Consider the following 13,817-nt stretch of genomic DNA (forward strand, 5'->3'; position numbering starts at 1 on the left):
TTTTAGACCATTTTAAATGGAAAACAAGACAAAAGCATTTGATAACAATAGGATTTTTTGTATTGAATATTTTACTGAATTAAACTTATTAAAAAGTATATTTTTTCCTTTTAATTCAGTGATTGTCATTTAGAGGTATTTTTTTTAAATATGATTTTGTTAGTAAGCACGTTCAATACAATACTTTTAGGTCGGGCACAAGCTGAATAGTCGGTTAAGAGCTAATGATTAATCCTTGCAGTAATTTTCAAATAGTCGAATAATCATTCTAATAATCGTTAGATTAATCGATTATCAATATAATCAATAGTTGCAGCCCTACGGTCCAATTTAAGTACTGGAATACCTGAAAAATCGCCTTGTTTTGATGAAAAATGCTTGAGATTAAAACGGATCTGGTACTGTCACTTTAAGAGTTTCAACTCGGAATGCATCTGGATACCTGGATCGGTATCGGCTCCAATACTGAAGCTTTTAGACGGTTCGGGTATCGGTACGATGAGCCACGTCCAAATCCAATACTGTGTGTTAGTCATGTTCGTTGCTGTTAAGCTCCAAAAATGGCATAAAAGAACAATAAAAACCCCATTGAAGTAGTTCATATGACTCGTGCATTTTATTCAAAGCCACTTTAAGACCAAGGGGATGACCTCAAGGCGGGGACCAGGTCTGGAGGCCTGGGCGATTGCCGTAGGACAGGGACTGGGTCAGGAGGCCTAGGAGGCGGCCACGGGATGGGGACTGGGTCACTAGGCCTGGGAGGCGGCCACAGGACGGGGACTGGGTCAGGAGGCCTGGGAAGCGGCCACAGGACGGAGACTGGTTCAGGAGGCCTAGGAGGTGGCCACAGGACAGGGACTAGGTCAGGGGGCCTGGGTGGCGGCGACAAAACAAGGACTGGGTCAGGGGCCCTGGGAGGCGGCCACTGGACGGGGATTGGGTCAGGAGGCCTGGGAGGCTGCCACAGGACCACAGCCATGGAGAACTCTGAGGGCGGAGCCGTGGAAGGCGGAGCCATGGATGATTTCGGGAGCGGAGCCGTGGAAGACTCAGGTTGCGGAGCCATGGAGAGTTCCAGGGCTGGAGCCGTGGAAGGCGGAGCCATGGAGGACTCCGGGGGCAGAGCCGTGGTTGGCGGAGACATGGAAGTCTCAGGAGGTGGAGCCGTAGAAGGCTCTGGAGACGGGGCCCTGGAAGGCTCAGGAGACAGGGCCGTGGATGGCTCAGGAGACGGGACCGTGGATGGCTCAGGAGACGGGGCCTTGGAATGCGGAGCCGTGGAAGGCTCAGGAGACAGAGCCGTGGAAGGTGGAGCCGTTGGAGGCTCGGGAGGCGGAGCCCTGGGAGGCTCGTGGGATGCATGATGGACTCCCCAAAAGCATTTACTGCAATGTCAAGTGAACTGAATCGATAGGGAACGTCTCTGGTTACACATATAACCTCGGTTCCCTGAGATAAAGGGAACGAGACATAGTGAAACCTGGCCGCACTTCTACTTTAGAGTTTCTAGGTTCGAGCGATGCGTTCTTGTCCTTCAGTCAGAAAATTCTGAAGAAATGGTGTTTGCGCACCCGCTTGTATAGGCCAACTGCGCACCTAAAGGGGTGAGTAGGGATGTTACGATTACCCAATTTCACAATTAACCACGATTAAAATGGTCACGGTTATTTAACCGTAACAATTTGGAAGCTATACAGTTAAAAAGCAGAAAACACAACCATGTTGTATATTAAAATTTTTTTACTGAAAATATGTCTTTCAGTGTGGGTCTAACTACTTGCGCTGCGTGTGTCCTGCCCTCTGCCTGACTTGTCTGTGAGGATGTTACTATGGTAACGGAGTTCAGGAGGTGATTGTCTAGGTTAGGCGGGGCGCGTGCTGAATGTGAACTTTCAGTGCGCGTGGAACTCAAAATGAAAACATGGCGGAAACAACCCAATCTCCCGGAGTTGTATCTGCTGAAGAAGCTAATTAAATCAGGTCTTTAGGAGCATTTTGTCTAAAAAATCTCAAAAATAACACAGGAGTTGTTGAAGACGGGTATCCAGTATGCAAAAAAAAATAAAATAAAATAATGCAGACGAAAAGTGTCAGCAAAAGTGGTGCAAACATCTAATATGTTCCAGCACCTGAGGGATCACCATCCAGAGATTCAAGCCCAGATGAAGGCAATCATTTTACAAACACATTAAATATTATATGAAGTGTACTACTTACCTTTTGGTAAATTCAAACACTGAATTGAAACAATTAATCCGAAGAGTTGTTTATTTTAAGTTTAAAATTCTGCTTTAAATTGTGTATGCGATGTCTCCAAATAGTTTTTCCTACTTGTATAAGATTTCAGTGAGTGTAAAAGTGCTGTGATTATCCGGCTGATCCTTAGATTACTCAATAAAGAAAGAAGGTTCTCCTAGCCTGACACTGTTTTATTTTAAACATATGGTTTTAACTTATAGTTGTTCATTTTTTTTGGTTATTTATTTTTAATTTATATATAATTGTATTTTTATTCATTGAAAAGGTATACATACTTTTTTGTTGAAAAGTTACAGTACGTTTTTGTGTCAGAGGACAGATAGAGAAAATTGCACCTACTTAAATATAAGTACTTTATCTACTTGTTTTCATCTTGTTTTCAGTTTAAAGTAGGAATATATATATGTTAACTGCATGTCCTAATGAATGCTGCAATAAAACTTAAGTTGTGATATGTTTGTGGAGGGTTTTATAGTTGCATAATAGGTAAATTTGCAGATAATCTTAAAAATCGTGAAATTTATTTTAATCAGACAATAATCATACAGTCAAAAATTCACAACATGACATCCCAAGGGGTGGGGCTCAAACACCATTGCCATTCATAAGAGTGCCATTATTATACAAGGGCTTCAACTAGGTGGTCGGAGAAGGAACTTCCCCTAAAGCGTTTACCACAATGTCTTGTTTTACCTTCATCTCAGGGAACCGAGATTACATGTGTAACCAGAGATGTTCTATTGCTTGTTCTGCAACTGATCAGCCTGAATGTCCCCCACTATTTTTGAAAGCATATTTGATTGTGATCTTTTATAATAAAGAAAAGTATATGAGAAACTTTGAGTATTTATATTAAGTATTAAAGAACTTAATTTTGATGGGATTTGAATTGTGTATTTTGCTCAAATATTTATTTCATATTTTAAGGGTTATTACGTAAACCTCATATCGTATATATAACAGAATCATGAGAGAACCACATTGTCCCATCCCTAGTCAAACATTATTCAAGTCACTCACTGAAACAACAGCACCACCTTGAGTAACAAATAACATGTAATTTGTATGAAAATGGCACTCATTTGTCTTGTAATAAACAAAGAAACACACATCATGTGTGTATGAAATAATCACGGAAATATATACTGCGACACTATTACATATATCGGGTTCAGTAAAGACCCTATTCACTTTTGGTCATTAAACAATTAGAAAACTAAATTGTTTGTTTGTTTGTTTGTTTTTTCAGTGCCTTTTTTAATTTTTTTTTATTGTTAGATGATTCATAAGAGAAAGGTTGAGGAGTACTAAAGCAGTGGAGGCATTACTCCAAAACATTGACAAGGTAAAGGAGGTGGAATAAGGTCCTGGGTCACTAAAGACCCATGCTTTTAAAGGTTAGTTAATTGATTCAATATTTAACAGTAATGAATGACACATTGTTATATAAGGAACAAATGCCCTGAAAATCAATTCCAGGGGGCAAATATTGCCTTTTAATAAAATCGTATTTCTGACACTGGGTCAAACCCACAATTTGAGCCACAAGCTGAGATTCCTCACCATCTCATATTTATGATGTTTCTATGCCCTTCTGAAAGTTAACAAACAGTTTATTTTAAGCCTAAAATATCTGAAACCATCGTTAACCTCAGTTGAGATAATTTTGTAGTATCACATGAGATCTTATCTTGATCGCACAGACTCTTTTCCCCTGCTGATGGTAGCATGAGACATTTTGATTGAGACTGATACCTCTGTCACTGTAGTCATCCACCAGGATCACTTCTGTGAGCAGCAGGTCAGGCGAGGTCTCCAGGACACTGTGCACTGTCCTCAGGAGTGTAGACCACGCTTCATTGTAGAAGGCTATCACTACTGAGGTTGTGGGCAAGCTCAGGTAGTCATATTTTAGGGTTTTACATCTGGATAGAAATATCTTGTAGTTAATGTCCTCCTATAATATTACAACACTAAATAATATGATGCAGTTGTCAGCTATGTTTACTGTTTAATAAGACACTGAATGTTTCCAAAAGGCAATATACTAAAGAGAGGTGCATTGTGTCTATGCAGGATGCTGACAGTCTATTTTCTGTCACTATATTATACACTTAATGTGTCATAAAAAAACGTTGATGCTTTTTCCATGTCTTAGATTAAAAACAAAACCATCAAATAATGTAAGATGTAACAATAAGAATGCAGAATATTAAAATAATACAAAGTGCATAGCATTGGACAAACCCTTTAGATATGATACGTACAGACAGAAAGATACAGACAGACAGACACACAGACACACAGAAAGATACAGACAGACAGATAGACAGACAGAAAGATACAGACAGACAGACAGAAAGACAGACAGATAGACAGAAAGAAAGAGACAGACAGATAGACAGATAGACAAAGGCAGAAATAGACAGACAGACAGACAGACAGACAGACAGACAGATAGATAGATAGATAGATAGATGAAGGCAGAAAGAAAGATACAGACAGACAGAGACAGACAGATAGACAGACAGAGACAGACAGATAGACAGAAAGAGACAGACAGATAGACAGATAGACAAAGGCAGAAAGAAAGAGACAGACAGACAGACAAAGGCAGAAAGAGACAGACAGACAGACAGACAGACAGACAGACAGATAGATGAAGGCAGAAAGAAAGAGACAGACAGACAAAGGCAGGCAGAAAGAGACAGACAGACAAAGGCAGGCAGAAAGAGACAGACAGACAGACAGACAGAAACAGACAGACAGACAGGCAGATAGACAGACAGATAGACAGACAGACAGACAGACAGATAGATAGATACTTACATTGGGTTCCATCTTTCAGGCAGTCTGCGGTGTAGTGATATTTTATCGCTGACGTAAGTGTTTATCTGATGTTTTTTGATGCTCTCTTCCTGCTCTCGCTTCTCCTCATCTGTCAAGTCCAGTTTGACAGCTCTGCCCATCTCTCCCAATGCATCAATATCCAGAGGAGGCTTCTCATAAACAGGTCTCTTTAAAAACTCATTGTCCATATTACTGCGCTCCACGACTGGTACTTCTCTTCGACTCGCCAGCCCGACATCATTCTGAGTCTGAGTGTCCTTAGGAAATATTAAATATCCCGCAACAAACGCTCCGAGAACGCACAGAATTAACTTGGACCGACTACGTCTGCCACATATTGCCATGTTTTGTCCTTTCTGGTCGTCTTGTTTCCCTTTAAACTGTCTGTCATCCAAAGTTCAATCTCGTGAGAAGTTCAAGAGAAGTTCGCAGCCGCCTACGTAAGACGATCCCATTTTTGCCAAGTGCCAGATTTCCTTTTAAAACCGATTGCAATCGTGGGGAAACCAATTACTGATGGTATCAAATGTATGCGATTCGAGCGAAGCGAAAGTTGGCTTGTTTGTACTTTGGTCTGTGGCTGAAACCAAACGTTTAAATATTTGGCTGTGTCTCAAACCCCGAGTAAACTACAAAGACAGAATATTGGAACATCATAAACGCGTAACTGTTGCGCATTCTCCGGAGTTACTAATCAGCACCATGACATGCGCAAAAAGTACGCACCTGTGATGCCAAAGCTTCCTCTGAACGCGCCAGATGGCCAGACGTTATTTCTTAGTAGGAAGCCTACTAGGTTTTAAGACACACCCAAGCAGTGGCACATCCCACAGGTCTGTAGATCGATGCTTAGGGAGATTTGCCCAATCAGATTAGCATTGGCTCTCGTTGGTTAAGGCCAGGAGAACTGGAGAAGGCAGAAATACAGGAATCCAGGTCAAATCACACAGTCTTCTTTTGGGTTACACTGACAGCAGCGCTAATCCAAATCCAGTTGGCGCGCGTCACCTAGATGTAAGCATCGTCATGCCAAGATGTAAATGCATAGTACATGAAAGTGCGCTCACTTCGTTATTAATAACGAAATCTTTTATGTTGTGACCACGAGCTGCACGCGCGTTTGTGTACAGGAAGTAACAGATGGAGAAGGGTCTGTTACTCATTTTCATATTAAAGCTTGACTCTTTTTTTTTTGTTTGTTTATTGTCGGCTACTGTGACACTTTAAATGCAACATAACACTTCCTTTTGACTTCCTGAATTCGTATCTGTAGCTCTGGAAGTATATGTAATGTTATATGTTTCCTGGGAGTTCATTCATAATTTGGTTCTGCTTTGCTGCTTCCGGGAGGTAATGGAACAAGTTAACGTTTTCTGTCACGTGATTCAGTCATACGTACATAACTAAAAACGTTCTACCACATAGAAAAATAAATGTTCTGTGGTACGTCAAAATTATGAGCTGCTAAATCAAAATTATGAGATAAAATGTCCAAATGAAGAGATGCTGCCATTATTATGAGATAAAAAATTATGAGATAAAAGGCCAAAATCAAGAGATGCTAAGTCATTATTTTCAGATAAAAAGTAAATTATGAGAAGCTAAATCAAGAAATTTGAAATGCTAAGTCAAAACAATGAGATAAAAGGTCAAAATGTTTAGATGCTAAATCATTATTTTGAGATAAAATGTAAATTATGAGATGTTAAATCAACATTATGAGATAAAAGGCCAAAATAAAGAGATGCTAAGTCATTATTATGAGATAAAAAGTAAATTATGAGATGCTAAATCAAAATTTGAGATACTAAATAAAAATTATGTGATAAAAGGTAAAAATAAAGAGATGCTAAATCTGAATTATTAGATGTTAAGTCATATATATGAGATAATAATAATTATTAGATGCTAAGTCATTATTATGAGTTAAAAAGTAAAATTATTTTGAGATAAAAAGTAAATTATGAGATGTTATATCAAAATTATGAGATAAAAGGCCAAAATAAAGAGATGCTAAGTCATTATGGTAAGATAAAAAGTAAATTATGAGATGCTAAATCAAAATTATGTGATAGTATATCAAAATTATGTGATAAAAGGTAAAAATGTTTAGATGCTAAATCATTATTATGAGATAAAAAGTAAATTATGAGATGCTAAATCAAAATTATGAGATAGTAAATCAAAATTATGTGATAAAAGGTAAAACATTTTAGATGCTATATCAGAATTATGATATTAAAATAAATTATGAGATGCTAAATCAAAAATATGAGATATTAAGTCAGAATAATGAAATGCTAAATCAAAATTATGAGATAATAAGTCATAAATATGAGACAATAAGTCGTAATTATCAGATGCTAAGTTAAAATTATGAGATAATAAGACAATTATTAGATAGTCATAATTATGAGATAAAAAGTAAATTATGAGATAATTAAATTATTAGATAGTCATAATTATGAGATAAAGTCAATTATTAGTCATAATTGAGAAAAAAACAATTATTAGATAGTCATAATTATGTAACAAAGTTAAAGGATGGGCAAGGAGGAGGCGAGATCCAGCTTGTCAATATAAATGATAATTTAATTAAACTCAAACCAAAAGCACAAACATAAACACACATGACGGACATGCCCGTAATTCTCTCTCTCTCGAACCATCGTCACCGGCCGCCTTTATCCCTCGCGCGCCTCATCAGGCTGACTGGGAACCGGGCGCGCAATATTCCAACCCGGCCCCGCCCCCCTCCGCTTCACAAATACCGTGAAAGTATTCACAGCGCTTCACTTTTTCCACATTTGGTTATGTTACTGCCTTATTCCAAAATGGATTAAATTCATTATTTTACTCAAAATTCTACAAACAATACCCCATAATGACAATGTAAAATACATTTGTTTGAAATCTTTGCAAATTTATTAAAAATAAAAAACAAAAAATATCACATGTACAGAATTATTCACAGCCTATTGTTGAATAGGCTGTGAATACTTCTGTACAGAAGTATTGAAGCACCTTTGGCACCAATTACAGGCTCAAGTCTTTTTTGTTTATGATGCTACAAGCATGGCACACCTATTTTTGGGCAGTTTCTCCCATTCTTCTTTGCAGGACTTCTCAAGCTCCATCAGGTTGGATGGGGAGCGTCGGTGCACAGACATTTTCAGATCTCTCCAGAGATGTTCAATCGGGTTCAAGTCTGGGCTCTGGCTGGGCCACTCAAGGACATTCACAGAGTTGTCCCGTAGCCACTCCTTTGTTATCTTGGCTGTGTGCTTAGGGTCGTTGTCCTGTTGGAAGATGAACCTTTGCCCCAATCTGAGGTCCAGAGCACTCTGGAGCAGGTTTTCATCAATGATGTCTCTGTACATTGCTGAATTTATCTTTCCCTCGATCCTGACTAGTCTCCCAGTTCCTGCCGCTGAAAAACATCCCCACAGCATGATGCTGCCACCACCACCCTGCTTCACTGTAGGGATGGTATTGGCCAGGTGATGAGCGGTGCCTGGTTTCCTCCAGACATGATGCTTTCCATTCAGGTCAAAGAGATCAATCTTTGTGTCATCAGACCAGAGAATTTTGTTTCTCATGGCCTGAGAGTCCTTCAGGTGCCTTTTGGCAAACTCCAAACGGGTTGTCATGTGTCTTTTACTGAGGAGTGGCTTCCGTCTGGCCACACTACCATACAGGCCTGATTGGTTGAGTGCTGCAGAGATGGTTGTTCTTCTGGAAGGTTCTCCTCTCTCCACAGAGAAACACTGGAGCTCTGTCAGAGTGACCATCGGGTCCTTGGTCACCTCCCTGACAATGGCCCTTCTCCCCGATCGCTCAGTTTGGCCGGGGGGCCAGCTCTAGGAAGAGTCCTGGTGGTTCCAAACTTCTTCCATTTTTGGATGATGGAGGCCACTGTGCTCATTGGGACCTTCAATGCAGCAGATCCTTCCCCAGATCTGTGCCTTGATACAATCCAGTCTCGGAGGTCTACAGACAATTTCTTGGACTTCATGGCCTGGTTTGTGCTCTGACATGCACTATTAACTGTGGGACCTTATATAAACAGGTGTGTGCCTTTCCAAATAATGTCCAATCAACTGAATTTACAACAATCAAGTTGTAGAAACATCTCAAGGATGATCAGTGGGAACAGGATGCACCTAAGCTCAATTTTGTGTCATGGCAAAAGCTGTGAATACTTATGTACATGTGATTAAAAAAATATATATATATTTTTATAAATTTGCAAAGATTTCAAACAAACTTCTTTCATGTTGTCATTATGGGGTATTGTTTGTAGAATTTTGAGGAAAATAATGAATTTAATCCATTTTGGAATAAGGCTGAAACATAACAAAATGTGGAAAAAGTGAAGCGCTGCGAATACTTAATGCATGCACTTTATAGTCATAATTGAGATTAAAAAAATAATTATTAGATAGTCATAATTATGAGATAATAAATCATTATAATGAGATGCTACATTTACAATTTGTATCTCAACATAATGACTCTTTATCTAATGACTTACCAAAGCATGATTTATTGATTATTTATTTTATGTGGCAGAAATAAGCTTCCACACACATTTTTATTATAATTATTAAAAAAAATAGAAAATAAAATGTTAAAGATTTTGCCTACAAAATAATGTTACCGCCGTTGTATTGTAGTTATCAGAAATAAACCTTTGAATTTGTTATTTGCCACCAGAATTTTTTGTGACATTTTACCTTTATGAGGACATAAAAAAGCATGTCGTCCATTTATGCCAAGGATTTCAGTGGTCACTACAGTGTCTAAACCTATAACTAGATAAGCCTAGAATATAATATTATAAAATGTATCAGTGTTTTAAATGTTTTTAAAAAGATCCCCCACATAATATGTAAATGTAAATGTTTTAAATGTAAATATCTGCACCACTGCACACAGAAACTGTCATGTGTAAGTCAGTTGAAGAAGCCTGTATTGAGATAAGGATGGGTTAATCCTTAACATACAGTATATTTACTCTGATGATGGATTCTTCTGAACCAGAGAGACTAGTTTGATGTTTGAAATAAATATTTCCTGGAAATGGAAATATTGGAATTGCTTCATATTAACATACAAATGGAAAGAGATTCACAAATAGAAAGTTGGTTCACAAATAAATTGAATGAGATCCACAAATAAATGTTAGGAGTTTCACAAAAAAAAAAAAAGTGAATTCACAAATTAATTAAATGAGATTTGCCAATAAAAAAATTATAGTATATTTTGAACTCATAAACACAACTCTGTCCAGCATTCATTTGTGAATCACGAGTATCTCTTCCTGTGCATTTGCGTATCGCTACACTCATTTGTCGATTTTGAAACAAATCTAGCCTAAAGGTGTGCACACAAATATACAAATAGGTGGACACCACCCATCGTCTACTCAAGCCAATCAGATAAAGGCCACATTACATGGACCAATCGTAGCATGTTCTATCTTCAACCAATCACGCTTCATTTTACTATCAAGGCAGGACCAGAGTCACAGCACTCTCATGAGCATGGAATCAAGCACATACAGGAAAGCTCCAAGGCCACAAACTTTTAAAGAAATGGACAAAATCAATCAATACTCTACACAGTGTACAATATCTGATATGCCAACAATTTAGTTAAAACAAGTTTTTGAAGTAATATTTCAAAGGATTTATGTTTTTAGCACTTAGTGTTATGGCAGACCAGTTCAGTGTTTCTCATAAGAAATAATTATGTTAACCCTGTAAAACAATGCGTGTTTCACTTATTTTCTCAGAAATATGGGCTGTGAGATACAGGAGAGCAATAATAATATTAATAATAATATTAAAAGAGTTGAGAAGATATTGGAGAACTGGTACTCTCTGCTCCACAAAAAGATGGAAACAGTTGCGGGACTTTTGTGATACTGGTGGTAAGACATCACAAAGCTTCATGGCCCAATCTTGTTTGTGTAACATGTTCTTTTATATACATTAATGGACTTGGTTTTAACAGATTGTGCAGAATGCTCTTACCCTGATTAGGAGTATCCGTCCCAGACAACTGATACAACACCATGATGTGGCAAACTCTTTAAAACATATTTACCTCAAAATGCCTTGATAGAAATCAATAAAATATTTGTCAACTAAATGACATAAACTATTTTGTCAAATGAGATTAGTCATCATTTATACCCAAACGACTGACTTTCTTGTGTGGGAGGATCTCAAAAGTAGATGTCAGGAGTAATGATAGGGACTGACAGCCTCACTTTCATTTCAGCCTCATTAGCAGCATCTACATTTTACAATGTATTCTCATAATCCACCGAAGAAACTAAATAGTACAGTTTTTAAAAAACATGAGGGTGAGTAAATTACAGAATTTTCATTTTAAGAAAGTCAAGGCAATTTTACGGTTTATTTAAATTTTGCATTGTACTTTCATTTCAAGACACGACATTGTAACTTTTCTCACATAACAGAAAAATAAACAATCTTATATTACACATTTTAAAAGGTCTCCTGTGTTGGAGCTGGAACCACTGAGTTTTGGAGCAGGTGATTCAAGTGCTCAAAGTTGATGGGCAGTACACAGGGGAAACTTCTGAAAAAAATGGCAATAACCAATGAGTCAATTATCACTGTCAGAACATGATGCTGTATTTTAGAAAGGGACCCCTGGAGCTGAGGGACTCCAGTCAAGCTTCCTAAGCAACCAATTGGCCCGGTTGCTAGGGTGGGTAGAGAAACGTTGGGTTAACCTCATCATGGTCACTGTAATGTGGTTCTCGCACATGGCGAGTTGTGTGTGGAAGCCGTGGAGAATAGTGTGTAGTCTCCACACGCACTATGTCTCCGCGGTAGCACGCTCAACAAGCCACGTGATAAGATGCACGGATTGACAGTCTCAGATGCAGAGGCAACTAAGATTCATCCTCCGCCACCCGGATTGAGGCGAGTCACTACGCCACCATGAGGACCTAGAGCGTATTGGGAATTGGGCATTCCAAATTGGGGACAAAGGGGGGGAGGGGTGACTCTGTATTAGTACCTCCAAAAACATACACACAAAAGTGCTCAAATGCAAAATTCTAATAAATATTACCTTACAACTGCTTTTATTAAATACATTAACATAATGTGGCATAGTAGATCTTGTACACTGTGTAATATAAAGTATTGATTTCTGGTTTGTGCTTCTAAGATCATCTATGATTCATGTTTTATAAAGGCACTATCTGTACTACTGATCTTTTGTAGTGTCTAGTAGTGTGTCTGTTTGGATCTGCCATGTAACTTTAAGAGTAAAGGTTTTGATGACACATTTCAGTCAAGCAGACTTATACAGTCAGACAGGTTAGCTGTAAAGCTAATGATCAGGACACTCTACAAATGGACACTACACATGTTTATAACCGAGAGAAAATGATACAAACCATTCCTCTGATGGCATCTTTAAAAGTTTGCGAGGAGATCTGAAGACATTGATTTAACCACTGGAGTCTTATGGATTAATATTATGCTGTCTTTATATGCTTTTGGCGCTTCTGAGTTTCAGTCACCATTCACTTGCATTGTATGGACAAACAGAGCTGAAATATAATTTTTTTTTAAATCAATTTTGTTCTGCTGAAGAATTCATACACATCTGGAAGGGCATGAAGTAGAGTCTCTCATGTAAATGATGAGAGAATTTTCATTTTGGGGTGAACTATCCCTTAAATCTATTTGTTAATTTGAAATATTATTCCTTTGAATAAACATGTAATTTACATGACTTTAATGTCTTTATATTAAGTTTTCTACACAAACACACATCTTGATAATTAATAAAAAAATATATATAAATATAAAAACGCATTATAATATTAATCGACAAAGCTGTAAACAACTTTATTGTTAACTATAACACATTTTTATAGTCTTGTCTAATGTTAACCATTTAAACTTCGAACTTAGTAGCTGTTTGTTTTTCTGCAACTTATACGATATGATGTCCCTGTTTATGGTTACTGATGCTATATGACCGACTTCTCAGCTGCCCAATCGCAGACCGCTTGTAAGCAGCTCTTAGTAACCAATCCGAACGCAGGAGGCGGGACCTACTAGAATACCAGAAAAAAAGATGAATTAAAAGATTTATTTAAAATGGATGAAAACAGATTTAATTATGCTTGCTGCAGATATATTCAGAAGGAGAATTGTTCATTGTGACTTGCAGCCTTCTTTATGTAGTTGCGTGTCACGTGTAGAAAGTGTGCCATTAAACTTTTGAGCCTGACTTGGCAGAACCCTTTGTGGTTCATTGTGATCATGTTTATATAAGATAATCAGGTTACAAAAGTAAATAACTATATATGCGGTGTATCTTTAGATAATTAGTATTGGGAACTGCTAAAGGATATACAGTTTTGGTTGCATTGCAATCTTACCCTTGTTATGTATTGTAAGTGACATGAGCGATTGAAATAAAAATATACAAATCTGACTTATAACGACATTTACGTTGTGAAAATTTGAAACGGGAAAAGGGAATGTAAATTCAGTTCCATGCAAGGCAATCCGTTCGTTACATGGATATCTAAACTGTATTTTTCCTCTTTACCACTAGATGGCATAGTAACAGAGAGGCAGTGTGAAAACAGAGACATTTCTTAACAAAAAAACCAACACAAAAAGCTCAATTTATCATTTTAATTT

At 37.8% G+C, this 13,817-nt stretch overlaps 1 protein-coding gene across 1 annotated transcript in view; it reads right to left on the minus strand.

Moving 5' to 3' along the window:
* galnt12 (UDP-N-acetyl-alpha-D-galactosamine:polypeptide N-acetylgalactosaminyltransferase 12) overlaps window positions 1-5,948 on the minus strand; it is a 32,431-nt gene extending 26,483 nt beyond the window's left edge. Inside the window, exons 1-2 of the mRNA XM_052135140.1 lie at window positions 5,089-5,948; window positions 4,015-4,184 (exon numbers count right to left, since the gene is read on the minus strand). Coding sequence (XP_051991100.1) covers window positions 4,015-4,184; window positions 5,089-5,453 — 535 coding nt within the window. The 5' untranslated portion in view covers window positions 5,454-5,948. The remainder of the gene's footprint in view (window positions 1-4,014; window positions 4,185-5,088) is intronic.
* Between the last annotated feature and the right edge of the window lie 7,869 nt (window positions 5,949-13,817).

This window comes from Xyrauchen texanus, chromosome 10, assembly GCF_025860055.1.
Source record: "Xyrauchen texanus isolate HMW12.3.18 chromosome 10, RBS_HiC_50CHRs, whole genome shotgun sequence".
Lineage (NCBI taxonomy): Eukaryota > Metazoa > Chordata > Actinopteri > Cypriniformes > Catostomidae > Xyrauchen > Xyrauchen texanus.